Source organism: Myotis brandtii, unplaced genomic scaffold (assembly GCF_000412655.1).
Source record: "Myotis brandtii unplaced genomic scaffold, ASM41265v1 scaffold192, whole genome shotgun sequence".
NCBI lineage: Eukaryota > Metazoa > Chordata > Mammalia > Chiroptera > Vespertilionidae > Myotis > Myotis brandtii.
The window spans coordinates 1808460-1835755 of NW_005357159.1; the positions used below are offsets into that span (position 1 = coordinate 1808460).

The following is a 27296-nucleotide window of genomic DNA, read 5'->3' on the forward strand; positions in this document are numbered from 1 at the left end:
ATATATTTCCTGGTAGTTGAAAATTCATTTTTCATCCTTATGGCAATCTTTTCCCCAGTTTTATTGAGAAATAATTGACAGACACCACTGTATAAGTTTAAAGTGTACAGCATGATGCTTTGATTTGCATAGATTGTGAAATGACTACCATAATAGGTTTAGTTAACACCCTTCATCTGATATAGACATAAAGAAAAGAAAGGGAAAAAATATTTATCCTGAAAATGCATTTTCAACATAGATATCTTAAACTCAGTATCTAAAGTTATGTAACTTTCTTACTTCACACCAAGTAGGATTTGAACATCATGGCATGTAACTGAGGAAACCCCTCGTTAAAGGATAGAGGAACCCGGAATAAACCTCCTTTCTCTCTCTCTGAGCATCTGCACACCTAGTTGATGGTTCACAAGGGAGTGGCCAAAAGGATTTAAAAATCTCATATATGCCTCTAGGCAATTGTATTTCCCCCTTTTATTTAATAATGCCCACAGAAGAACCCTGTTTTTAGTGCACTGTAGTCAGAAAACAAGCAGTTAAGTTTGAGAGGCATTTATGGGGCGTCTGGAAAATGCTGACACTGGGAGAGGGGCTCTGCGAACACGAAGTCCTTGGCCGGTGGGAAATCTCAAACTCAGGACTGGGAGCCTAGATGATCTGTTTTTAATTTTTACTTTTGGAAAGGATGCAATTATTTAAAAGTCTTTTATGTTTATGACTAACGTATATATGTGAAATGTTTACATTAGGAAAATGGGAAAGCTTTCATTTGCTAGTTCAGGAGCAGAGTGAGCATTAATATTATTGTAAATGACTGAATGTTGAACACTCCATAATTCAAGAAGAAATAACCTGGTCTTGAGTTCTTGAGTTCCCAAGGACTGTCCCCTGCCCAGTCTTTCACTGGGACAATGGAAGTACTGACCGATTCTGCAGAAGTCTCCCTCCCATCCTGGGCTGCAGCAGCACACCCCCGTGGGGGTACAGTAGCCGTTCCGACAGAGCCGGGAGCATTCGGAAGTCAGCATCTGGGCCGGTTGGACCACTGCTCGGCACTCCTCGGGCACTAGAGGTCTGAAACAAAAGACAGAAATTGGTTGAAAATCAATACTGGAGTGAAATCTAGTGATTCTGTAGCTCACAAAGTGTATCTCTTGCTTTCTAAGCAGACCCTTTTTTTAAGTGACTCTGAAAGATTGACAACTTTTTGGGGGGACAACTTTCTAGGGATAGAAAATACACACCAGAGAGGAAACAAACTAGCCAGTTTGAACTAAAGAGGACATTAGCAAACATTGTAAGAAACTTTGTCATGATCAAAATTCATTGATTAAAATATAATTATGCTACAGTGGTATTTTATATTTGCTCGCTAAGACTTCCTAGCAATTACAACTTTAACAATATAGATGTATAGACATTAAAAAATTTTTTTCCAGATCTACAAAAATTTTTTGTAGTACCTGAGGTATGTTTCACTTCTTATTGGAATATTTGGCATTATCACAAGGCTGAGAGTATTCAGCAAAACAAATGCTTGCAAATCCATTTTTGTTTTAATTTTACATTTATTTTGAGATACATTTTTAGGCTGACTTTTTTGGAAAGGATATTGCTGGGGGACAACTTTCTAGGGATAGAAAATACACACCAGAGAGGAAACAAACTAGCCAGTTTGAACTAAAGAGGACATTAGCAAACATTGTAAGAAACTTTGTCATGATCAAAATTCATTGATTAAAATATAATTATGCTACAGTGGTATTTTATATTTGCTCGCTAAGACTTCCTAGCAATTACAACTTTAACAATATAGATGTATAGACATTAAAAAATTTTTTTCCAGATCTACAAAAATTTTTTGTAGTACCTGAGGTATGTTTCACTTCTTATTGGAATATTTGGCATTATCACAAGGCTGAGAGTATTCAGCAAAACAAATGCTTGCAAATCCATTTTTGTTTTAATTTTACATTTATTTTGAGATACATTTTTAGGCTGACTTTTTTGGAAAGGATATTGCACTGTGTATGTGTATGAGTGTGTGTCCTACTGACTCAAAATTTCAAGTCTTTATGCAAAGAACTGGACATAACGTGATTTTCGCTGTAAGTCGGAACCCACCTATATAAGCACCTATGTCACTCACATGAAGCACATACACAAAAGTAATGAAGTGAAACAGTAAAAAAAAATTAAAAGAAAGATAACAATTCCTGACCTTTACTTGTGGTAAATAAATTATAAAAAACATAAAGCACATATGTACATACGTGAAATGATGGAACTTTTTTTTTTAATAAATAAATGGGAGATGGCGACATAACCACGAAAGGACGTTCCTAACCCGAGGACTGCCTGTACATACACAGATGAATGTGTAGATACACATTTTAAAATGTTTAATTTTATCCTGCTATGAAGGAAACGAATGCTATTGGTAGCGAAGAGAAACATCTTATCTGCTGAGTAAGAAGTCATAGATTTTTTTTAATTGCTCTATAACTGCCATCATTTAGGGAGGGATCAAGACGCCTTCCGAAGATTTTTATGGTTCTCGCTGCTTTTGAAAGAAGAGGCTGTCTTTCAAGCTGAGTCAGGCTGGAACCATGATCACAACTAACTACCCACTGTCTAATAATCTTTGGGGAAAGACATGTGGTGGTACACCTCTCATCAGGAACTGTTACCTGTGCCCCAGTATGATGAGAAAGCTTTTGTTGGTTAAGGAATGTAAATAAACGCGCCATCACCAGTCAAATGGCCATCATCAGGATGGCCAAAGCGGTGGGACTCCTTCAGTAGCATAACAAAGAAAGTGATAATTATAGGTCACAACCACCACAAGAGGTAATGAGGTAGCTTTCTGAGAGAAGCAAATAATTAGGCCCTTTAGGGTCTCCCGTTCCTGAGATAGGTTGTCTTGTTATGCCCCTGTGGGCACTGTGAACAGCAGTAATTTGGAGGCTGACCTCAGGCTGTTTCTACAATGACTCAAAATCATATTAAAAATATATAGTGACTTCTTTTACTTCTCTCAGTAAAAGTTCCAATCTGAGTTGAAAGTACTGTGCTTTACAACTAACATGATAATTCAGAAAACCCCCTTAAATCTATTCAATCCCTTATTTAAATCTAGAAATGGTCAATTTCTAGAAAGGTCCCTAAGGCATTCCGTGGACCGAGCATATTTTTACTCAGAAAACATTAATGGATATTTTCCATGTGTTTCCTAAGGGTGTCTTTTGGGGATGAAGGGCAGGGCTGGATAAGGTGGAGAAAATACGAAAAGATTATGCCAAGGGAAGTGAGAGCATGATCTCTGACTTTTTCTTACAGTTGTTGACTAGTCCAAATCTGCTCTCTGTCTTCCTCAACTAAAGTTCTTACTCTGTGAGACAATGGTGGTGTCCTTGACCATCAGTAGAGCCATTTGTTCAGTAGCCAGGAAGTTCTTCCGAGTCATAGGCCACGGTCATTTACCAGGTGGCACTCAGTAAGCAGTGTTGTTCAAATTTTACTGGTAACTAGAATTCTGTTATCCAGTTCCACTTGTGATTCACTTGTTCACCCTTTTTTTGACCCATTCAAAAAAAAGAGACCCAGAAGTAGAATGTATCAAAAATATATTACATGTTATATGTCATGCAAAACATGGAGGCACATAGCTCATGTACTACTCGACAGTATGGCTTATGCCTGAGCAGCTGAATCTAAAGTGAAAACACCATTTAATAGGGAATGTAAGTGGCTCTGGTTAAAGGACAACAATCAGACAATGCTGCCTGTTTGAGGCAGAGTGCAGGGAAGTTGATTCCCATGGGAATTTGCTGAGGAAAGGAAGGCAGACATGAGAATAGGGGTCCAGTTCTGAAGTGCAGTTTTTCAGGGTGGGTATCCGACCCTTGTTTCCACACTGACCCTCCAATTAGATGTTTTGACTATTTTTCACCATATATTCATATATGTGGACATAGAGCTTATGGCAGAATTCTAAGTTGTTTTTCTGCCTAAGATTTAGTAAATACTTATCTACCTATGGATGAAAATATTTCATATTTGGGCTTGTTTACTTTAGCATATATAAGATGGTATGGTTGTCATATATATAAATATTATGATTCCCTTAAGTTTTTATTTAAATACCTAGGAAAACCATCTTTTTCTTCTTTTATAAAGTTGACAACTAACATTCCTCACTTAGCATGTCCAATAAATCCTCTCTCTTTTAAACTGTTAGTCTATTGGGAATACCTTAACTCAAAATTACATAAAACATAGCCCGATTCTTACAGAACTTCACTTCTCTTAAGGAAGAGATTATCCTCTCCTTTTCCCTTCCCAATTAGAATAAAGCTTTGAGGACAAAAACTACATATTCCAACCTCTTCAAGTCCAGTCATTACTTGGGCAAATACTGTGCTCTTCATGGGGATAAGATATAAATAAAACAGAATCCTGGTCCTCATGGACAAACCATGGGGAAGACAGACATGCAAATGCAGACTAAACCAGTGTGATCTTTGTTATGATACAGGCACAAATGAAGTAACACAGGAATACAGAGGAGGCAATAATTAGCTTACGATTGAGGGATGTTATAGAAAGATGACATTTAAGCCACCAAAGTATTTTATCTCCTTCAACTACTTATATTCAAAGGTGCTAGGAAAATACCATATAGGCATTCAATGAATGTTTGTTAAATTGAACTGAATGCATATAGTAGAAACTTTCTCAAATACATTTTCTGATATATAAACTCCATGAAGATAAACTCCCAAATTTTGATGTTACACTTTTTGATTCATTTGTCAATATTGAAAAAAGCAAGTCATTTAAGCAACAGATTTTTTTAAAACCCAACTAAAACAGATTAGTGAAAAAATGATAATATGCAGTTTTTTTCTTTAAAAATACACCTTCCTCTAGAAAACAGCTTTTTACAAATATATGTGGCTGTTTCATGCAAGATTAAATCTGCCTTTATCTCAAGTACTACAACATCTGGTGATACTTGCCTTGCAATAGAAGTATAAGGTATTGAGAAGGTTTAGACGTCTCCCACCATTCCAGGCAGGGGAGAAACGTGGGAATTCCAAGAAATGCTTTTAAGAGTTTTAACTCTTAACAAATGAGTGTCATCTTGAAGAATATGTTCTTCACTATTCATATTCTCCATTTTATGTCCTTTTAACAAATGCCATTTATAAGTGGTAATTCAATCAAGTTTTCATAGCAATCTAATTATTCTAGGAACTGGTATTCCAACATTTAAATTTGGTAATTTAAGGAAGACTATAATACACAGTACAAAGCAGAAAATTCCTTTGAATGCTGTGGTCATAGATCCTATCTCCAGGAAATAAGATATACATATAAGAAGACATATAACCATTTAAAAATAACATGGTCATTTAGATATTTCTTCCCATAGATTATTATATAATATTTTCTATTTATTTTGGAATTTGTGATGGCTCCACGTAGCATTGTATGGATTCCATAAGCATGGTTTACTCAAAAACATAAGCAAATCTTGGTAAAGTATGAATAAAATTCCAGTTATGTTTCGGCTCTTACCATATATTATGTATGCATGCTTATCCATTCATTAGAAATTTTGACTTTGCTCTCACCCCATTTTTTGGTAATATATCTTTAAATATGTCTTACAGCTTAGAAAGGATTTGCTGGTTAAAAAGATATTGTGCATCACAGCATAAAATGTAGTACATTAAGAGTAAAATATACCCTGGCAGATATACCCACTTTTTAGCTATTGGATATGTAGAAAAATAACGACAGCCAAACTGTGGGACATGCTTCCTTGTCTTTTAGATTTCAAATCCACCATGCTGAATGGATTTTTATCGGGCATATACTTGTTCATGACCTCTAGTGTTAAGAAATTCTGTCATGTTTGAAAACTAGTCCCTAGCGGAGCCTGTGTCCCTGTTAATAGCTGAAAGGTCAATGGAGCTGCTAAACAGTTTGTATTACTGTCAGGGTGGCCATGAAAACACCGCCTGCAGCAAGAGACTTGGCAGCTGGGTCAACAGGCGCTGTGGGGATTTATCAACCTAGGGGGGCCACTTGCATAAAACTTTGACTGATGAATTGGGACTAGACTGGCTTATTGGGCTAAAGCCTCTCTATTATGCATGACTTTCTTTGGGATGGCAAGAGCTGCCTGCCGGCTCCCTGAGACATATGCAGAGGATAAACAGAACCGATTTCCTCTTACGAAGTGATTTTTTTGAAAAAAAGCACTCTTCAGCATCCAGTATTAATAAGGAGTAGGGTGAAGATATTTTAAGAAAATAAACAAAGGGCAGTAAGTGGGGCCGTGGAGGGGAGCGGTAGGGAGCAGGCAAGGGGAGCAGGTTTTGATATTGGTCACACAGGAGTGTGAGGTACAGCATTTCTGTAAAATGACCTCTCAAGCCTGGAATTTGCATTGTTCATTTATAGACCCCTTAAGGGAACGGTCTGTGGGACTTGGTTGGGTAGCAGATAAGCAGTATGTTAAAATACAGCACAACTGGGTACATGGTAATTAAACCAACATGATTAGAAATGATTTTGTTATATAAATTCCTGGAGAAAGAACCCCAGAAATGTTTCAAAAATTTTTTTTAAAAGTCATTTGCTTTTAGTTCATCTGAAACAAAAATGAAAGAATTTTTATCAAAAGTGCAAAAAACCCCAAAACCCAATAAAGCTTGGAAAATGCATAACTCTTTTGGAATTCTCTAGTTTCTATCCCCCAGGAGCACTGTTTGACCCTGAAAAGATTTCATAAAGAGCAAGCATCCAAGGCATGTCTTGGATATTTGAAAACTAGGTATGAAGAGCTCTTTACAGCTCCATGGACACCTTTACCCTAACTTTGGAACTAACACAAACTTAAATGTTGAGAGATCACCTGAAAATAATTCTTCAGGGCATGGAATGAATACCAACAACACTCAGAGTTTAATATTTTAAATGTAGTATTTAATGACCTCCGTAGCACTCTGCAGAAAGGATGTAGGGCAGCGTGAACTCAGGACCATATCAAAAGCGAAGGGACACACCACGGGAACCCACTTAGCCCAGGGCCCACACTAAGGAAAAGTCAGAGACAAGACGAATGGACTCCCTGTCCTATCAGGCTAGATCTGCTGCTACTCTCGGCCAGTCTCAGGGGGCACTACAATGTGAAACTAGAATTGTGGCCCAGCTCTTGTGCTCATGGGGTTGGACTCTTTTCTAGAACTGCTGGCCAAAAGAGCTCCCAGATAGGGCACGCAGAACCCATACTACAGACTTTGGGGGACCCAGTGTGTGGGCCCAGCAAGCTGGGTGGTTGGTGTGGACTTGATCCTAATGCAACTCCACCGTGAGATGTAATGCTCCACCTCAGAGGCTACTAACACAGAGGCAAAATGTTCTGCTTTTTCCTTAAATGACTCCAGAGTTCTAGTGAAGCCTTAGAGAAACCTGGTTGTGTCTCATTAGAGTTTCTTTCATGATAAATAATGGCATTTGATTTTTTTAAAATCCTCACCCGAGGATATTTTTCCATTGATTTTTAGAGAGAGAGAGTAGAAGGAAGGGGGAAAGACAGAGAGAGAGAAACACTTATGTGAGCGAGACACATCAATTGCTTGCCTCCTGCACATGCCCTGACCAGGGCCAGGGATAGAGCCTGCAACAAAGGTCTGTGCCCTTGACTGGAATCGAACCCGGGACCCTTCAGTCCGTAGGCTGACACTCTGTCCACTGAGCCAAACTAGCTAGGGCAGCATTTGATTTTTATAAGAGGTTATCTTACCATGCTCTTCTGAGAAGGCTGCCCACTGTAAATGATTTAGCACTTATGTAAATGACTATGTAACATACAGCCTCAGACCACATTGTCCTTAGGGAAGTTTGCCTGCTTTTGCCAAAGTGACTTAAGAATATTACAAATGGTTTATAAACTCCCTCATCTTTCTTAAATGTGAGTGTGCGTGCGTGTGTGTGTGTGTGTGTGAGTGTGTGTGTGTGTGTGTGTGTGTGTGTGTGTGTGTGTGTGTGAGTGTGTGGGTGTGTGTGTATGGGGGAATAGAAACAAACAAATCCTATGGTAAGAAAGTAACTTCTGTGACATCTAATATAGAATATAAAATTTTTATAATTTGTTGTTCCTCTCTTCCAGGGCCAGGAGTCAATTCATGTTTGAAAGATATTCTGAAAACATTACAAATCTGGGACTCCTCCACAAGAACAGAGTTAACCTAAGATTTTAATTTGACATGGATTTTGGATATGACAAGAAATGTCTATATATTGTTTTTTCAGTTGATGAGGCTCTTTCTTTCATTTCTCCCTCCAAATTTTTAGAAAAACACTTTTGCTTTGAAGCAGACACTCTGAACACTGTGAGGCCAGTAATTAGCCTGTGTTTGCAAAATAATCCCGCTCACATACACGAAAGTGTCTACTTATATAGAAATTCAATTCATCTAGGCCGAAATACTGTAATAATAAACGTTGGCATCCAAATCAAAACAGAATGAGGCTCCCAACAAATGTTTATGAAAACATTTGTTTTCTTACAGTCAGTTTGATTTGGAAATGTGTGCCTCTGCCTGTGTACAAGGACCGTGTCTTTGGGGCTCTGTTACTCCCCCGACCTCCTGAAAACCAAACACACATCTTAACCCTGGCCCCACACATGACACGACTCACCAGAAACAGGCACCATAATGAGAAGTCAGGCCTTTCAGGTATGTCACTCGGAGACCACCCTATGAGAGGGGGCCCTCAGATCACAAAGCCAAGGTCCCTTATGGCAACCCTGGTAATTAGACACTAATAATGGGTTGAAGGTGTAAAATTCACCTCCGTGCACCACCAACAGACTAAACAATCCAGACGAAGAGAGAAAGATTTTCCGGAGGAGGAGGAGGGAGAATTCATTATACCACTACCAGGAAGCTTGCAAAAGCAGACCAACTTTGACAAATGTAATGGAATAACAATGGCTATTTTGAAACGAATGGCGTTAGATCTGAGTGAAACCCCCAGACCTCATTAGGAATCATTAGAATGCTGGCATTTTATGAATTAACATGAGTTTGAATTCCGTTCTTCATAGTGCCAACTTCAACAGTTACCGTGGTGTCTGACATTTTTTTTTCATTCATTACTTTGCTTTTCACAAAGAGAACATTGGCTTCACACTCAAGGAGGAAAAGAACCCCCGCTGGGCACAGACGGTCCTTGTCTTACTGTGAAAGCAAACGTGTGCCTTACGTGGAGAAGGGATGCTATCACAGTGGGATGATGCCTAGATGCGATGCTTCGGACAGACAGTTTAGAACTGAGTATTCTTCTTTTTGTTCTGAAGTATCTCTATTTTTCTCGGAAAAGACAGTGTTTTGTGGTAAAAGGACAAGAATCTCCATTTTGTTAGTGACTTTTTCAGAAAAACATACACAATTTACAACTTGGGAAAATGTTTTTAAAATAGAGCTAAATTACTGCTTTTAGTAAACTTTTCAGGTTACTAGAATTTATTCTTCTAAAAGACTTGAAACAGGAATTTAAGTGTGTAAATGGGCTTATGGAGATAAGTTAGTATAGAACCAATCTGAAGTTCATCACATGGGGTAGCAGGGCTCCCACGACTACTGGTGTCCAACAATGGTCGTGTTCGTGAGGATACTTAGGTTCTGTAATAGTTGTTTCCAAATTTGCGACTAATTTCTATTTGACCGTATATAGTGTTAGCAGCTTCTGATAGTCCAATTTTATCCATGAAATTAACGACTGACTAATTATGATTCAAGATAATTTGAACGCTATGTGTGTATGTTGTGATGGGTGGCTGGAGAGGAGCAGGGCAGGGATAAATATACTCTTTAAAGGATTAAAACATTCAAGTCTCCTTTTTGCTGAGGTAAATAACAAAACACGTTGTCAGTTTTCATTTGTTTAGTCACAGAAGCCTGCATGCGAGCTGTGAACTTCCAGGGAGTTTTGAAATGAGGCTCAGATGTTGAACCACCAAAATAACTTATCCTGATTACCTACCAAAAATCACAGTGAGCAGCTGCAACGTCTGCCAGCATGTTTCTAGTTTTCTCAAAAGACAAGGGGGCAGGAGGGAGGTGGTGGGTTCATTGTTTCTCCCAGGAGAGCCAAAGCCACTTCCTCATACATCCAGGTCCTCTTCATGTTTAACTGAGGACTCATTCCACAAACATAATGCTGCCCCCCCACCCCCCGCCCTGACAACAAGAATGACCTGAATGTGTGATAGCAATAAGGCTTTTGAGTTTCAGCATAGTCCAGTCTAGCTCTCACAGACTGGGGCCGAGGGTCCTCTCAGGACAACCGTAGCATGGGGACAAGGCATAGGCAGTCATCTTTCTCAGTTGTTCATTGTAATTTGTCTATCACTAATTTGAATGCACTAAAATAATGTGGAGAAGAATATTTCTTGACTCAAAGGAATACAAAAAGAAATCTCACCTTTTGGGATCTATAATTTTGTAGAGTTTTCCATTGTGAGTCTGGGTCATACTTTTGCTACTTGATAGAATGTAAATTTCCCCTATGTAGAGAGAAATGCAATAAATTAATCCACAGTATATGTATTTGTACATGTGTATGTGTGTGTGCTCCCGTGCGTGTGCACACACCCACCCATACACACACACACACACACACACACACACACACACTCACTCAGGAAGATCACCTGCCTAAAATCTATGACAGAGTCTCACACGTCTGCCTTCACAGTGCACCCAGATTCCGCCCACTTCTCTCTGTATTCCACTGTTACTCGCGTGCAAACAGGTATTAATTTCTCACCTGGATTATGGCAACAGCCTCCTAACTGATCACCCTGCTTCTAGCCTTGTCCTTCTGTATCTTCTCTCAACATACCAGCTACAGTGATTCTTGTAAACCAATTAGATTCTATGAGCTGGATCACACTCTTGTTTCGATAGTCTCCAATGGCTTCTGATCTTTCTCAGAGCAAAGCCAAGTTCTGACAGTGGCCTGTGCTGTCTCCCCTCACCCCTTATTGTTCTGCCTCATTTGCAATGCTTTGCCTCCTTGTTCACTCCTTTCTAGCTTCACTGGCCTCTTGGCTTTGACCACACGAGGCAGGTTCCTGTCCCAGGCTCCTGCCTCAGGTTCCTGTCTTTCAGTAGATCCCCAGTGGATTCACTCCCCCTCCCTCCTTCAAGTCTGTGCTTAAACATCATCTTTCTTGACTATACTACTTAAAATTCCACTTGTCCCAATTCCCAGCAATCTATATCCTTCTTCACAACTAGATTTTTCTCCTAAGCACTTATTACCAATTGACATACAGTATATATTTTTAACATTTACTTTTATTGTCCTCCTTTAGAATATAAATTTCATGACAACAGTTTAGATTTTTCTAAATCTGCTGCTGTATCTGCAACACCTAGAACAGAGCTTTGCACAGAATATATTTGTAGAATGAATGTTGAATGGCAAGTTTTATCTTGATTTATTCTGCCCAAGACAGAAAGGTTTGATTACCCTGTTGTCACTGTTAATTGATAATTTGAGGCTAGATGGAATTGGGGTACTCGTCTTTTTAATGTTTAGCTTTTTAAACAATATAAATAAAAATTTGGAAAAACAGAAGGAGAGAGACCCTGTTGCTCAATCCCAACTCTGCCTCCCTAACTCTCAATGCTAGGCTATATTCATGATGGTGAAATATAACAGACAGCAGACCCTGTCAGGAGAGAACCACTCTTGTTTACTTATTACCAGTACCTCCATGTAATTCAGTGTTCAGAGTGGATCGCACGAATAGGGAACTAGAAGCTATACTTATGATTACATGTTTATAAGGCTTTAACATTTATATTTGGTTCTCATTCATGAAATAGTTCTTGATTTATTCTATACTTCTCTATTCCCCTCTATTTATTGTGTATTAAGAAAACCCTACTACTTTCTTACTTCTGAAATGGATGTGACATGGCTTATGCTCAAAACTTACACACAACAGAAAAAGTAAAAATGAAAAACAAAGGAATGTAAGTAAAAAATGAATATTTATCTTATCAAGTTCTTTTGATAGTTTACCTCGTTTGATCCTTCTTACAAACCCATCCTGATTTTATAATTAAAAACCCCGCACATAGGCCTGGCCGGTGTGGCTCAGTGTTTGAGTCTCCACCTATGAACCAGGAGGTCAAGGTTCAATTCCTTGTCAGGGCACATGCCTAAGTTGTGGGTTTGATCCCCAGTGTGGGGCGTGCAGGAGGCAGCCAATCAATTATTCTCTGTCATCATTGATGTTTCTATCTCTCTCTCCCTCTCCTTCCTCTCTGAAATCAATAAAAATATATTTTAAAAAACTACATAGGAAAAACAGACTTTTAATACTTTTTTGTTTCAAAAATTCCAAAACTTATTTCCTTAAATGGCTCTTAATTAAGCCCAGTTTCACATTAAATCAATATTCAGTGAAAGTATATTTTTAATTATAAAGTATACACGACGTTGTAGCTTTGGGGAAGGAAGAATTGTATATGTTTTATTTATTGGTTCTGCTCCCAACATAGTATTAAGTGTAGACAGACACTTGGATATTTTAACCAGTGATGCTGCTGCTTATAGGATGATTGAGGGTGAATCATTTGTAGCAAGGTCTAGGGAAATCTAAATGATTCAGTCACAGCATCTAACTATTCATCTCTAACTCTGGCACAAGCAAGTTAATCCTAATTTGTATTTTCAAATAAGAGTTGGCCAATGAAATGTAAATTATAGTACAGAGAATTTAAGAGAAAAAGGGTATCTTTCTGGGTCCTATACGTGGGGAAGGAGAATATCAAGGGAAAATTAATTGTAAAATGCTTCCAATGCTGGAACAAGAAAAGGACAGATTGGATTTCTCTTCTTTGAATCATTATATTCCTGTGGCTCTGAAATATGTGTTCTGTGTTTCAGGAATCTTGTCTGAGTTCCTTGTTAACCTAAGTAAATGGCGTGTAACGATTTCTGACAAATCCTTCATTTGGTGCAGGAAAAGCAAGTCTGTACGGTTAGAGAAAATATTCTGATTTCGATGGGAAATGGGAAACACAACTCTTTCTTAACACTGAGAAATTCATCCCTGATGTTAAAGGGGCATAGTTGTCATTTTTCTTTAAAGGGAAGTATTATGAAAGTGACATTTATCTCTAAAACTTAAAATTAGTGGCATTTCTACTCTTTGATCACATTCTAATTTTAACTTCTTTATGTAGACATTATGATAATACTAGAGGCTCGGTGCATGAAATTCATGTACTGGGCAGGGAGTCCCTCAGCCCAGCCTGTGCCCTCTCGCAATCTGGGACCCCTCTGGGGATGTCTGCTTGCCGGTTTAGGCCCGCTCCCTGTGGGGATTGGGCCTAAGCCAGCAGTCAGACATCCCTCTCGCAACCCGGGACCCCTCACTCCTTACTGCCTGCTTGCTCACCGCTTCTTACCCTTCTTACCACTCTGCTTGCTGCTCCTTCCTTAGCGCTGCGGCAGAGGCAGGAGAGGCTCCCACCACTACCACTGCACTCACCAGCTGTGAGCCTGGCTTCTGGCTGAGTGGCGCTCCCCCTGTGGGAGTGCACTGACCACCAGGGGGCAGCTTCTGTGTTAAGCCTCTGCTCCCTGGTGGTCAGTGCACATCATAGCGACTGGTCGTTCTGGTAGTTCCACCATAATGGTCGCTTAGGCTTTTATTATAGATACCAATAAATAAATTGTATGTTATTCCATAGATCATCAACAAGAAGATCATTTCTATTCTGTTGCAAAGCAGATCTATAAACTCAGATTATTTTGCACAAATTTTATGTTCCAATGGACATAAAATAAAAATTTGGAAATAGAGGATAAGTGAAATTTGGATTGCAACAAATTTTTAATTTATTCCAAGAGGCATGGATAAATGGGAAGGTTTTCAGATAGAGAATCTAAACAAATGACTCAGATGCATCCAAAATATCCGTAGACATTTAAAATTTCCCTCTCTTCGGGACTCAGAAGTTCTCCTTTTGTTCCTGCCTCCCATTTTCCTGCTTTGGTGACTTTCATATTTCTGGAGTGGAAATCAGATGTAACGGCCCCCCACAGAAAGGTTATTGAAAGAACCCAAGAAATAACTGGACCATCTGAAATCTCTCCAGGCGGTCATCTTTGCTCTAGGTGACATTTCCAACACAGGAGGATGAGAGGGTGGTGTTTATTCTTCCGAGCAGAACAAAACCTCCAGGCAAAGGAATGAGAAGGGAACGTAATAGAAAAAGTTTGTACGGTACCTAATTCATCTTCTCCGAATCCCAATATGTGACCTGAAAAGTAGCCCCGACAGGAGCCGCCATTGCCGAGACAGAGTGGTTTTTCCTGCCATTGCTTGGTCCCGGGGCTTTGCTGTAGAGTTAAGAAATTCCTGCAACACAAACACACCATAAACCTACAGTGAACACACTCCTTTGCTTAAAAAACACAAGCAGTTGTCTAAAATAAAACTCAATAAATAATTGTGGTGCCATAGGCCTGGCTTCTAAAGGGAAAAATATTCTAGCCCATAACGTGTGTGAATGCTGTGAAATTCCCAGGTGGGGAGAAAGTACTGAAAGGTAGTATTTTGTTCCCCCAGGGCACTAAAAGTACCTGAGTCTGAGAAAAGCCCGCCCCTTCATCCAGAGAATGATACTTCCTCTCCAGGACTAGATTCCATGCTGAGCTATCAATCAGAGAGAGGGGCAGGGGGAGATAAAGGGGTCAGTATACTTTTCTAGTTCCTGTAGTGACCAAGCATATCAGCTCTGTCATGCGCCTGAATGCCAGCGACTTGGGAAACAAGATTCTGAATTTGGGTTTCATCACAGAATTTCTTATAATTATCCACAATGTGACCTTAACTTTAAACTAAAATGTAATTTTGGAGTATTCCTACCACTTGAGACTAATTAACTTGCCCAAAGTCCTGAAATTCTGGCAAAAGCAAAAATTCTCAGCCTTCCAAGGTTATCTTTAAAATATTTATAAACTCATATAAAACCATAGCTTTCAAGTTACTCATTATCATGGCAAATTTATGGTAAGGATGAAGGGAAGAGACTACGACTTCTCTGCACTACAGAAAATTATTATTATTATTTTTTATAATTGATGAAGATAAAACATCAAGGTATGTTTTACCTTGATCAATTTAATCAATTTAATCAATTTGATCAATTTAATCAATTTAATCAATTTAAACCTGTTGCTACAATCATTTTATTATATTATTCCAAGATTTAATGTTTGTGGTGTTGGACACAAAGAAAATTATTTTAGGAACTTGATCAAGTCTGTTTAAAAAGCATCTCTTAGATAGTTCTTCAAACCTCCATACAATAGGGGAACTAAACATAAATAATATCTGTGTGTGTGTCCCAGAGCTGACCCCCAAAGGGAGACACTCACTTGAATACTTTACAGCAGTCTGCACCCTAATCAATGTATGTGTCATTCAATATATCAAATTGTGGGATCAGGACGCCTACCCATCACGGTCTCCAAACACGTAGCTTCCATACAGCCTTTCCGACTGGCAGCCTCGGTAAACAAACCCGCCAACCAAAGGACCACTGCTAAATAGCTTGAATTCTAAAAGTGATGGCTCACTTTCTGGAAAGAAATGGACATGGCATCAGATCAGATGAAACATATTTTCATAAAGCAAAAGTGATGTCGGCCCAGCCATGATTATTCCAGTCATTTACTTTAACTCTGAAGTGTGTTCCATCATGCACGAGGTGGAGCCTTGCTATAGATACTTAGTGAAAATAGTTGCTCCCGTTGCTTAACTGGTATAAATTTAAAGGGCTTCCACGTACAGCTTAATGAAATGGGAATGCTCTGACGTGCTTGCTGTTGTTATAACTGCCAAGACTTAGAAAGTTTTTAATGCAATTAGAATCTGGATATTTTGGAAATCATGTTACTTTAGAACCAAAATACTTAAAAATAATACTTAATTTTTTAATAATTGGATTTTTTATAGAAATGCTTCAGCATATATTTAGTAAATTGAGCTAGACATTATATAAACTGTTTAAAAGTTCACACTTTAATGAAAATAAAAGTATAGTGCATAAAAGGTCTTTAAAACCACATTTGCACATTTCAAACATTGTCACTTAGTCAAGTATATCTTCATTTAAAATATTTTAATAGTTTTGTTGATAGGGTTGTGTGGTTAACAAAGCCAAACGCAGTCATTCCTTTTGAATCACGTGTATGGACATGACCTCACTTTTTTCACACATGTCATTATACACTTAAATACACATATGCTAATTGCAGTGAAAAAGATCTGAAGTCAGTTGCAAATCAATCTGAAAATTACTTATTACTCATTAAGTACATTATGTGCTTAATATAAATAAGTCACTATCAGCAGGCAGTATTTTAGGCACAAACTTGCATGTAAAGACAGCAATTTTAAAGTCCTCCTCCCTCCCCATGTGATTATGATGAATATGATATTATCAGAAGTAGAAAAGATAGATTTTAAATAACCAGTACTCTGAGATGTAGACTATTTGGAAGGTAGCTATGCTCACCACTATACCACCAACGCCTTGGGGTAGACCCGTGGTTGGCAAACTGTGGCTCTCGAGCCACATGCGGCTCTTTGGCCCCTTGAGTGTGGCTCTTCCTAAGCCTTAGGAGTATCCTAATTAAGTTAATAACAATGTACCTACCTATATAGTTTAAGTTTAAAAAATTTGGCTCTCAAAAGAAATTTCAATTGTTGTACTGTTCATATTTGGCTCTGTTGACTAATGAGTTTGCCGACCACTGGGTAGACTATTTGAATGATTGAGGACATGAACTCTGGAGTCAGGTTGCTGAACTCTGGGGTTCAAATCCAGGCCCTGCCACTTTATGTTGTGTGGTATTTAATCTTTCTGTGTCTCACTTTCCTCATCTGGACAATGTGGCCTAGTGCCTATCACATAGGGTTGTTTTGTGAATGAAATGAGTAAAGTTTATAAAGTGCTTACTGCCAGGGCTGGCATGTAGTAAGCACCGTGGCTGTGGTTACTTGTTGTTTTCAGTTTTATTGAGGTATAATTGACAAATAAAATTGTAAGATATTTATTGTTGTTTTGCTAATCCTCACCTGAGGATATTTTTCCATTTATTTTCAGAGAGAGTGGGAGGGAGAGAGACAGAGAGATCGAAATATAGATGTGAGAGAGACACATCAATTGGTTGCCTTCGCACATGCCCCAACCAGGGCCGGGCATCGAGCCTGCAACTGAGTTACATGTCCTTGACTGGAATTGAACCCGGGACACTTTAGTTTGCAGGCTGACGCTTTTTCCACTGAACCAAACTGGCTAGGTCATAAATTGTAAGATATTTAAAGTGTATATCATGGTGATTTGATATATGTATACATTGGGAAAAGATTCAGTGAGTGTGTTTTTAATACATAAACATAGGGCTGCCAATATTGTAACCATTTTCAGCTGAACCCCAATTAATGTGCTTGTAGAATTTAGCTTAATCTACAAATATAGCTGGAATTCCAGCAAGCTAGTGACTCATTAGATTTTTTTTTCCCCAAACCACATTATTCTTTGGTTTGGCTTTTGTAAGATGCACACACACACACACACACACACACACACACACACGAATACCTGAAAAAAAATAAAGTAAAATAACCGAATACCACATGAACTAACACAGCTGCTTCATTCCTGGTACTGAATATAAATATCTGTATTTAATGAGTAAATAGAAGAAGCAATCAATTTAATAATCTTAATCTACTGTGTTCCCTAAATCATAATATTTGATATGTTGCTTCCTCCAAAAGGAATAAATACTAAAATGTTGAAAGATGTTAAGTATCTTTGACTTCATATTATCCAATTTTATATTTTATATGTATCTCTAAATAACTCTAGTAGTCACATTATTAAAATGTCTAAACATCACATTTCCATGACATGTCTTTGCAAGGCTATTACCTTGTTTTCCCTAAGATAAACACATTTAAAAAATTACATTCTTATTTGAAACACTTATAATTTTCCTAATTGCTAAGACTAGCATGCTGGTTATTGAAAAATTCCTTACACTTAACACTTGTTTTTTGCTCTGCATGTAAGATGTTAAGACAAGTTCCCCCTTATATATTACATAAATAGAAGTTATTCATCTTGATTCTCAGATGAGCAAAATATAAACGGCTAACTTTTGAAGGTCCATTACATTTTTTGGACTGACCGAGCACCATTTAATCTGTGGGAAAGGTAATTACCCCAATGGAACCCTGGGGACTTATAAGAGTTCCTGGACCTTTAAAAAGTGAGCAATTTACTCCTTCGCCACTGTTAGGCCAGTGTTTTCATGCTTTCCCAGGGCTCTTTCTGCAGAAATCCTTTTCTCTTCAATTTATATTCTAAAATAAGATAAAACCAAACTAAACCAACAAATGATGCTCTACTCACCATAATCTTTCCCCTTTATTATCTGTAGGATTCTGGCTGATGACCTGTTCTTTCCATTGGAGTCTGAACAGAGTATTGTTAAATTGATGTTGATGTCTGTGGGATGTCGATCCACGGCACATCTGTGTAACAAAAGGGGACACCCATGAGTTCCTACCTGCGTCTTCCACGTTCAGACTGGAGAGTTCTGACACAGAGGCCTTTGTGGGCTGGCGGATCCTTTGGGCGATTTGGTTTGGATCCGCTAGAAGAGGCTGAAGGAAACATCCTGATGTGTTTGTGGACTCTGCTAAAGCTTAATGATCTCTAGAGAAGAGTTTTTAATTTCTCTGGGTATCTCCCTGTCTTGTGAATGTGAACACTGACTTCAAACACTTGCTAGTCTGTTATTAAGGAATATCACATGTACAACAAACTGGTAAAGTATAAGAATCAGCAACAGCCCACATTGGCGACACACAATGTAAAATTAGTTGTAGTATTAGTTTTGTGTGTCTTCCATGGACCCCCTACATTCTAAAACTCAGGCTGCTCTAACAAAGGAAAGTGTGCACTCCAATTTAGGGAACACAATAAAGCTGGTCCCACAACCACTGAGGTCTTTTAGTGGACTTTAGTCTTCATGTTCTGGGCCAGAATTTTTCTGTGACTTAAGTCACTGACTATAAACTCCATGAGGACAGGAGCCACTTCCACCTTCATCTCTGTATTACCTAGTTCCAACCTGGGAATATAAAGAGAGCTCACTATTTATTCAATGATTAAGTCATGAGGAGTTTGGGTTGGGGGAAGAATAAAGTTGAATACTATTATTTTGAAGTTCTCACAAATGTGGAAGATGGTGTTGCATTGTTTTTAGGTTTCCCAAACTTTGTCATTATTGACACTTTGGTGGGTGGTGGTGGTGGTGGGCAGAGTGCTGTCCTGAGTATTATAGGACCTTTAGCAGCATCTCTGGCCTCTACCTGCTAGATATCAGTAGCATGATCCCTTCCTCCCAAGTTGTGAAAACCCAAAATGTTTCTAGACATTGCCAACTCGTCCTCTAAAAACCACTGTTTTCGGTAAAAATATATAGGTATACACATTAATGACTTAAAAAAAAACCCTTGGGGAAATTAATAAATTAAGAAATAAAACAATCTGAGAGTAGGTTCTGGGTCTTGGGCAACATGTTACAATTATTTGAACAAAAACTGTTGCCTCCAAATGCTCCCATCCATATTAGGGAAACTATAAGCCTGACCTGCCAGAGATGGGTTAGCTGTTCTGTGGCAACAGTCTCTTAATTGTCCTCTTTAACTCAAGGGTTCACAGAATACAGTGCCAGGCAGGGATCATGACATCCACATGCTGTGACTGAAGGTGGAACTGAATCCACGCAGGGTGAGAAAATTTTCCTATATTGCTTTTCTTTTTCAGATGAAACTATAACATAACATAACAATAAAAAGGTTTGTCCTGTTTCTGGTAAGAAAGAGCAAATCTGGAAGAAAAGGCCAAGTCTCCCAGTGGTTTCATTGCTGGGGGCCATGAGGCTTTTACTCTGGCTGAATACTAGGTCCACTGAGAACCACTTGACCCTTCGAACCTTTAGTTTCTTATGTAAAAAAGAGGCTGAGAGTGAAGCTTCTCTGTATGATACTGTAAAGGCAGAGACATGTTGTTATATACTTGTCCAAACCCATACAAGGTGCGACACCAAGTGAACCCTAATGTAAACTGCGGACTTGGAGTGATTACGATGAGTCGATGCTAGCTCCTCCACTATCACAAATGGACCACTCTGGCGGGGTTAGCAATAGCGGGGGAGGCTCTGCATGAGTGGCAGCAAGGGTATATGGGAGATCTCTCTACTTTCCAATCAATTTTGTTGTGAACTTAAAACTGCTCAAAAAAAAAAGTTTAAAGTCTTCAAAAAAGGGGGAGAGAGGCTTGATGACAGCTACCTCGGAGCACCCCTGAGAGGCATAAGGAGATAAGGAGCATAAGATACTTAGCTCAGTATTCTGCACCCAGGTGCTTCATAAAAGGCAGCTTAATGTGTAGCCAATAATAATTATTTAGCTTCCTTTCTGCTTTATTAAATGTTCCAACATAACCTTGGAGGGAGGCATGAGTGTGTCTCTAGCCCTCAGCCGCCGGGGGAGGGGGCTCCGCAGCACAGGCGTCCTGCCCTACGTCAGGTCTGTAAAGTGCCTCCCACTGTGTTTTTACACTGAGGGTCCAGGACCCCCGGGGAAGGTTGCACGAAAGCGCCGGCGGGACTGTGGTGACTCAGGCTGCTGGACTTCAAAGCGCTGCTTTGTGGTGGTATCTGCGAGCGCTGAGCTACAGGAATGGAATGTGACGGTTTCCTCCACATCCTGAACCCACCTTAAGTATTCCCTGTCGCCCAGATTTTAAGATCTGCTGAGATGCCAAAAAGGAAATGAACTGTAGACGTGGACTTTGATGGAGGGGAGATGAAGGGCATGAGGGATTATAAAACTAAAAAGTTCGAAAACTGCTCACCTTGCACACAGTGAACACTCAATAAACATTAAATAGCAATAATACCTTAGCCAATAAAGGAGTCGATGTGGCCCGATAGCCCTTAGCATGACCAGCAGATCACGGGTAGGATAGGGTAAAGTTTTCAGCACAGAATGACTTTAGTAGACTTCATAGCTTTTTAAAAGTGTACCCCAAGCTTCTCCCTCTACATTCTTCTTAGGGTTCCTTTCTTTTGGGTTCATTCTAGTAAGTGGTCAGTATTTCATTTAGCATTCCTTTAGTATTTGTAATTTTTTTCAAGGAAAAGAATGCTAATGTTTAATCAATTCCTTACAAGTTGGTACTGTATCATCATATGTCTTAAGTGAAGTGATGAAAATAAGAACTTTAATTTATTTAAAATCTACCATGTGTATCAGACACTGTGTCATGCTTTACTCATAGATACATGCTTTTAATCATTGCAGCATCCTTGCAAGGTACCACCCCCATCTAAAATGTAAGGAAAGCATCGTTTAGACCAGCGGTTCTCAACCTGTGGGTCGCCAACCTGTGGGTCGTGACCCCTTTGGGGGTCAAATGACCCTTTCACAAGGGTCACCTAAGACCATCGGAAAACACATATATAATTCCATATTGTTTTTGTGATGAATCACTATGCTTTAATTATGTTCAATTTGTAACAATGAAAATACATCCTGCATATCAGATATTTACATTACGATTCATAACAGTAGCAAAATTACAGTTATGAAGTAGCAATGAAAATAATTTTATGGTTGGGGGTCACCACAACATGAGGAACTGTATTAAAGGGTCGAGGCATTAGGAAGGTTGAGAACCACTTGTTTAGACGGATTTAAGGAGACAAAAGGTTTATTATCTCTCTGATTATTCAGATGGAGTTTGAATCATGACACTGGTCCACCAGTGCTTCTCTAATAATAGCCCTCCAAAACTTGAAGGCAATTTTTCTCCATGAAATTGTCCTTTTTCATGTCTAATCTGCCTCCTAAATCTGCTTTGTGTGTTAAGAGAGGAGAATGCTAACTACTGGCTCAGACAGTGAGCCTGTGGGATTTCAGCGGCACAGCCTCGCGCACCACTCGTGCTGCTCTGGGCCTGGATCCGTCTGTCTGTCTTTTCTCAGTTCCAGAGGCCCAGCCTGGTTCACGCAGGCCAGCGGCCGGCGGGTGCTCTCACCTGCCTGGATCGTGGAGGCCGTGAGCAAACACTTCGGGGGGCTGGTTGGTGCTGTTGAAGTGCGGGTTGCTCCTGGGGATGGAATAAGGCACGTTGCACATGTCTGTGTCCACGTCCAGCCGGAGGACAGAACCCGTGAAGTCACTGAGAAATAGGAGGACGACATGAGTGCTTTCGTTTTTATTACTTATTTCACCAAAACCAAATGCAGGGAGGTTGCTCTACAGATCGTGCCCCTGTTTGAGACAAAATTATTCCCGTTCCCCATTCCATCTGGTGAGAAATAGAGCGAGGGGCAGTCTACTTTCACACAAGTGGCCACAGACTGCACCCTCGGGAGGGGACTGCTGTGTGCGTCTGTCCTCTTATTTATTTTGCTGACCTGTGCATTTTGTGTTCTGCAAGAAGCTCCACCGACATTACCATGTCGGTCCATGCTGCGGAGTGGTGGCAGCAGCGTGGACACGCAGAAATGAGGTGCTGTTTGCATCTCAGGGCTGCATTAGTTCTCTGCCTTCTCCCTCTGCTCCGTGCATTAATACAAGAGAGTGCTAAATACTGGCTCGGGGAAGGATGTCAACACAGTGGTGTTAGGACATCGAAGTGCAGCGACTTTAAAAAAATATCACAGCAGCGTGCTCCTGAATGCCTCTTCACGTCACCAAGGCAGGCACTGAGAACCAAGTTAAATGTTTAACCAGGGGGATTCAACTCAAAGACTGCCTTTCACTCCCTGGGCCCGACCCTTTCTCCTGGCACTTTCACATCAAGTGGGAACCTGCTCTTTCTTCCTTCCTTTCTTTCTTTTTTTTTACCTTAACCCGTCCATTTCTTCCATATCATCCAGCGTGATCATCCCATCGCCGAGAATGACGTACAGCAAGCCGTGGGGGCCGAAGAGCAGCTGTCCCCCCAGGTGCTTCCTGTGCAGCTCTGCAACCTCGAGAAAGACCCGGGCGGTTCTCAGATCAACCTGATGGGGGTTTTTCCTACATCGGGGGCAGAAACAAGACCACGACTGTTAGAGCTGGAAGGCGCAGCCCCTGGAAAGTAACGAGTACACACCTAGGGAAGCAAACACCTGGCCTGTAAATAAGGAAACACATACTTGAAATGGGGCTAATAAAAACCACCAAAAATTACGTTATTTTCCAACGTTCAGAAGTAGCGTTTAGATTGCAAGGTAATTGAGGAAAAGTGCCCAAGCTATCGTTTTTTTTGTTTTTTTTTTTCCAGTTTTCCTTAAAGACACGCATGGGGGTTTAAGCAAGATGGAGATTGTGGGTTTAATTATTGCCACTGTATGGCTATCCATTTGTAACTTCTAAACAAAAAAGGATGAAGAGATATCGAGAAAATAAGATGGAAAAATAAGTATGCCTCCGTGCATTTCAGCGATACCTGGACACTGTGTATTCCACAACTCGAAGAATGTGGTCGTGCGGCCCCATAGCCCAGCGTTCTTGGTTGGTGGTGTAAGACACATACAGCTTTCCGTTTTTCTTGTAATTGGGGTGGAATGCAAGGCTTAGCAGTCCTCTTTCATCTCCTCCCTGCAGTCAAATGAAAAACACAAAGAATCGCAAAGTTAATTATGTTCTTTATTGTGTTTCAACTGGAACCCCCGAAAGAGTCTCTTTCTTTCTTTTGGATAATCTTTGCCCAAACTCTTTTCTTTTCTTCCTTGCCTACTGCACAAAAAGGGATTATAAAACATTTCACTTTGCAGAACTCTTTAAGGGTTCGAACAAGCCAGTCGTCTCGCGTGGTTATCTATGCACAAGACGCTCGCATTACTTTTGTCAAGTGATTTGTGCCTGTGATCTTGGGAAGCTAGGAAGACAAGGTTAAGTGCTGGGAAGAATTCTCTGCTGGGTTACCATGTTGCTTGCCATCCATGGAAGACAAATAAAAAGGTTCATAATCAGCAGTCACTTCTAATCCAAGTCTCCAAACCCTAAAACACAGTGTGGGCTGCCAGCTCCCACTGTCTTGGCAATATGTTTAGAAAACAGTTAAATTGCTTGTGTAATATGTAAACCTTTGTTTTACCCCGGAGGCATCTGCATCGGTTGTCACAACGCTGGTGGTCTGTTCATCATCGCTAGGTAATAAGCAGCCTTGGTCTCTCTACGTAGAAGAAGGTATTTTCACATGCATCCCCTCCATGCTCAGAGCTTTTCTTTATAGAAGGATGGGGAAACAGGAGGAGAGCAGAAAGCCAGGGCTGGGGCGGGGGCGGGAGAAATACTAGAGGGGAAAGGGGACACTAGGAAATAAAAATCCCAAACAACTTTCTTTTGTTATTATATGAATGTCAAGGACTGTGTACATTAGGCATGCCAAATGCTGTAACAATTAAAACATCATCATGTTCTTAAATAGAAAGGCATTTTATCTTTTCTGCTAATTCAGCTTGAAACTCAATATGGTCTTAACATTCGTTTTATCCCACAAGTAGTCTAGGAATTTCTATCATGAAATCAAAGTATCTAAAATTATCTAGATCAGAGACGCGAGTCCCTATTCTAGGACGGCAGCAAGCATCTCCTCCGGAGTCTGATGAGTCATCCGCAGAGGTGAATGCAGTGACCGCAGACATGGACAGCTGCTAGTACATCACCTTCCACACACCATGTCCTTAAAAACGCGTCCTCAGGCAGAAAGCTATACATTACTCCTTAGAAGTGTTCAAGGAGGGAAAAATCTCTACCACTGCAATTACTTCACAAGGTGATAATGGAGGCACTCTTGTGCTTTTTTTGTCCCTAGAATAGCATGTGTTCCTAGCAAAGCATAAGACTGTACATAGTTTGTATTCTACATGGATTTGAGTATTTTAAGTTGTAGGCATAAAAGCTCAGTTTTAGTAAACATTGTTGATTGATTTCCTGGAATAGAGAAAAAAATGCTCTCAGATATGTGCCATCCAAAGTGGAAACACCCACACTTTAAAATGGTATAAATAAGAAAGTCAATGCAAATATCCCAGAACTACCAAATTGTCGTTCAAATGTCAAAAAAGTCACCTTCCTCATTCGCATATCACAATATGCTTAATATTAATTTAAATTAAAAGAGCAATCTCACTGAAGGGTAAGGATCTAATGGCTATGATTTTATGTATGAGCCTCTATTGCAGGGATTATCTTGTAAAGATGATTTTAATATGGAGTTGATGTTTTTCTGTTTACATCTTCGTTACACAAATATCTCTGCCCTTTCTTATGAGACTTTGAAAGCTGGGGTGTGTAACTAAGATTCGGTTATAGAAAAGTCACTGCACATTTAAACCTCCTTGACAGATGCATAAGGAGGCCTGGGGGTGGGATTTAGTGTGTGAATGCTTCCTCTTCTGTATAGATTTCCCTCTGAAGCTGTGAGTGCAGAGAAAGGGCTGCATGCCCACTTCACAACTGTTTGTGTTCCACTCTAAGAAGCTTTTGTTGAAAGTAGTTCTTTTGTAGTCTCTAATCAAATCATCTGAAATACAATTGGAGTTGGATAGCAACATGGTTTAAAACTGTGCTGGTTGCTTTTCAGGAATTAGGAATGTAGAATTCCTGTACTGTGGGAAGACTGATGGGAAAAGAGATTTATACAAATCCCAAGTGTCACCTATCACAAGCAGGCAGCAAGTAATTTACAAACACATTAGGGTTGCCTCTCCGGAGTATCCAAAGCTACCATGAGACCCTGGTTCCCCTCTGCTTGGCCTCCGCAATACTGCATCTACTTCTAGACAGCCCCACACCAAGCACAAGTGACTCCTCAAAATCAGGTGGTTGAACGATTTGAAAATAATGTCCCTATGCACTGTGGAACTTTGAGATTAACGCATGTTTCAGAGTAAATCATAACCACTCCACCCCTCTCACCCTTAGGGACTGTTAATAAGTAGTTAACCGCCACTCCAATTACCATTCAGCTCTCAAGAGAAATTTCACAGGGTCAACAGAAGAAAGGCAAAACCTCCCCAAAGAGTATTGGTGACTTTGGTATAAATACAAGATCAGATCTAGTCTTATAGTTTGAGAATACTCTTTCCTGGTGGACAGATCAAAGTTCTAACCAATTGGCTGAGAATATTCCTGGTCTCTGACGAAAACAAAGTATGTAGCATTTGAAAAAGAGATGTATTCACAAAATGATTATACCAGAAAATATTTTTTCTTTTTAAGAGGAATTGTGAAGCATGGTCTTTCATTGTAACATTATATTTTTTAAAAATATATTTTTAGTGATTTCAGAGAGGAAGGGAGAGGGAGAGAGAGATAGAAACATCAATGATGAGAGTCATTGATTGGCTGCCTCCTGCACACCCCACACTGGGGATGGAGCCTGCAATCCAGGCATCAAACCTGGGGCTCAAACTGTGACTTCCTGGTTCATAGGTCAATGCTCAACCACTGAGTCACACTGGCAGGGCTGTGATATTATTTTGAAGAAAACATTCCCTTCATACTTTCAGTAGGGATCAAGGTAATTTTTCCTGATTGCTGGCCTCTTTAAAAATTTGCCTTAATCTCTTTCAAGGAATGTATATTTTAGGAAACAGGACTGGGCAGCACTGAACCGGAAGCAGCATTTTCCATTTTTGCATAGTTTTTCTTAGTGACCTTTTGGCAAGTGACTGGCTCCAAGTTCAGTAATCTGCAAAACAGCCCTATGGCATTGAGAAATAAATGAAACATCCATTAAAGTAAACAATGCAGTGCTAAGTTCAAGATATTCCTTGTTACTGCCTTGTCCAAAAAAAAAAGTTTGTATTTGACGTTCGTTCAACAAATATTTATTGAATACCTTACTATGTGTTAGGCATTGTGCTTGGTGCTAGGGCTAAGACAATCAATAAAAACCAACCCTATGTGGCTCAGTTGGTTGAACATCATACAGTGCACTAAAAGGCCACCAGTTCAATTCCCAGTCAGGGCACATCCCAGGTTGCGGGTTCTGTCCCCAGTTGGGGTGCATATGCGAAGCAACTAATTGATGTTTCTGTCTCACATCGATGTTTCTCTCTCTCTCTCTCTCTCTCTCTCTCTCTCTCTCTTTCTCTCT

The 27296-nt window shown here is 39.8% G+C and overlaps 1 protein-coding gene across 3 annotated transcripts in view; it reads right to left on the reverse strand.

Annotated features, from left to right (window-relative positions):
* HHIP (hedgehog interacting protein) overlaps positions 1–27296 on the reverse strand; it is an 86287-nt gene that overhangs the window by 6470 nt on the left and 52521 nt on the right. For all 3 annotated transcript variants that reach the window (XM_014538522.1, XM_005864874.2, XM_014538521.1), the window contains exons 5-12: positions 23637–23788; positions 23051–23224; positions 22236–22379; positions 18537–18658; positions 15570–15693; positions 14337–14467; positions 10507–10588; positions 926–1074 (exon numbers count right to left, since the gene is read on the reverse strand). In XM_014538522.1, the coding sequence (XP_014394008.1) occupies positions 926–1074; positions 10507–10588; positions 14337–14467; positions 15570–15693; positions 18537–18658; positions 22236–22379; positions 23051–23224; positions 23637–23788 (1078 nt within the window). The remainder of the gene's footprint in view (positions 1–925; positions 1075–10506; positions 10589–14336; positions 14468–15569; positions 15694–18536; positions 18659–22235; positions 22380–23050; positions 23225–23636; positions 23789–27296) is intronic.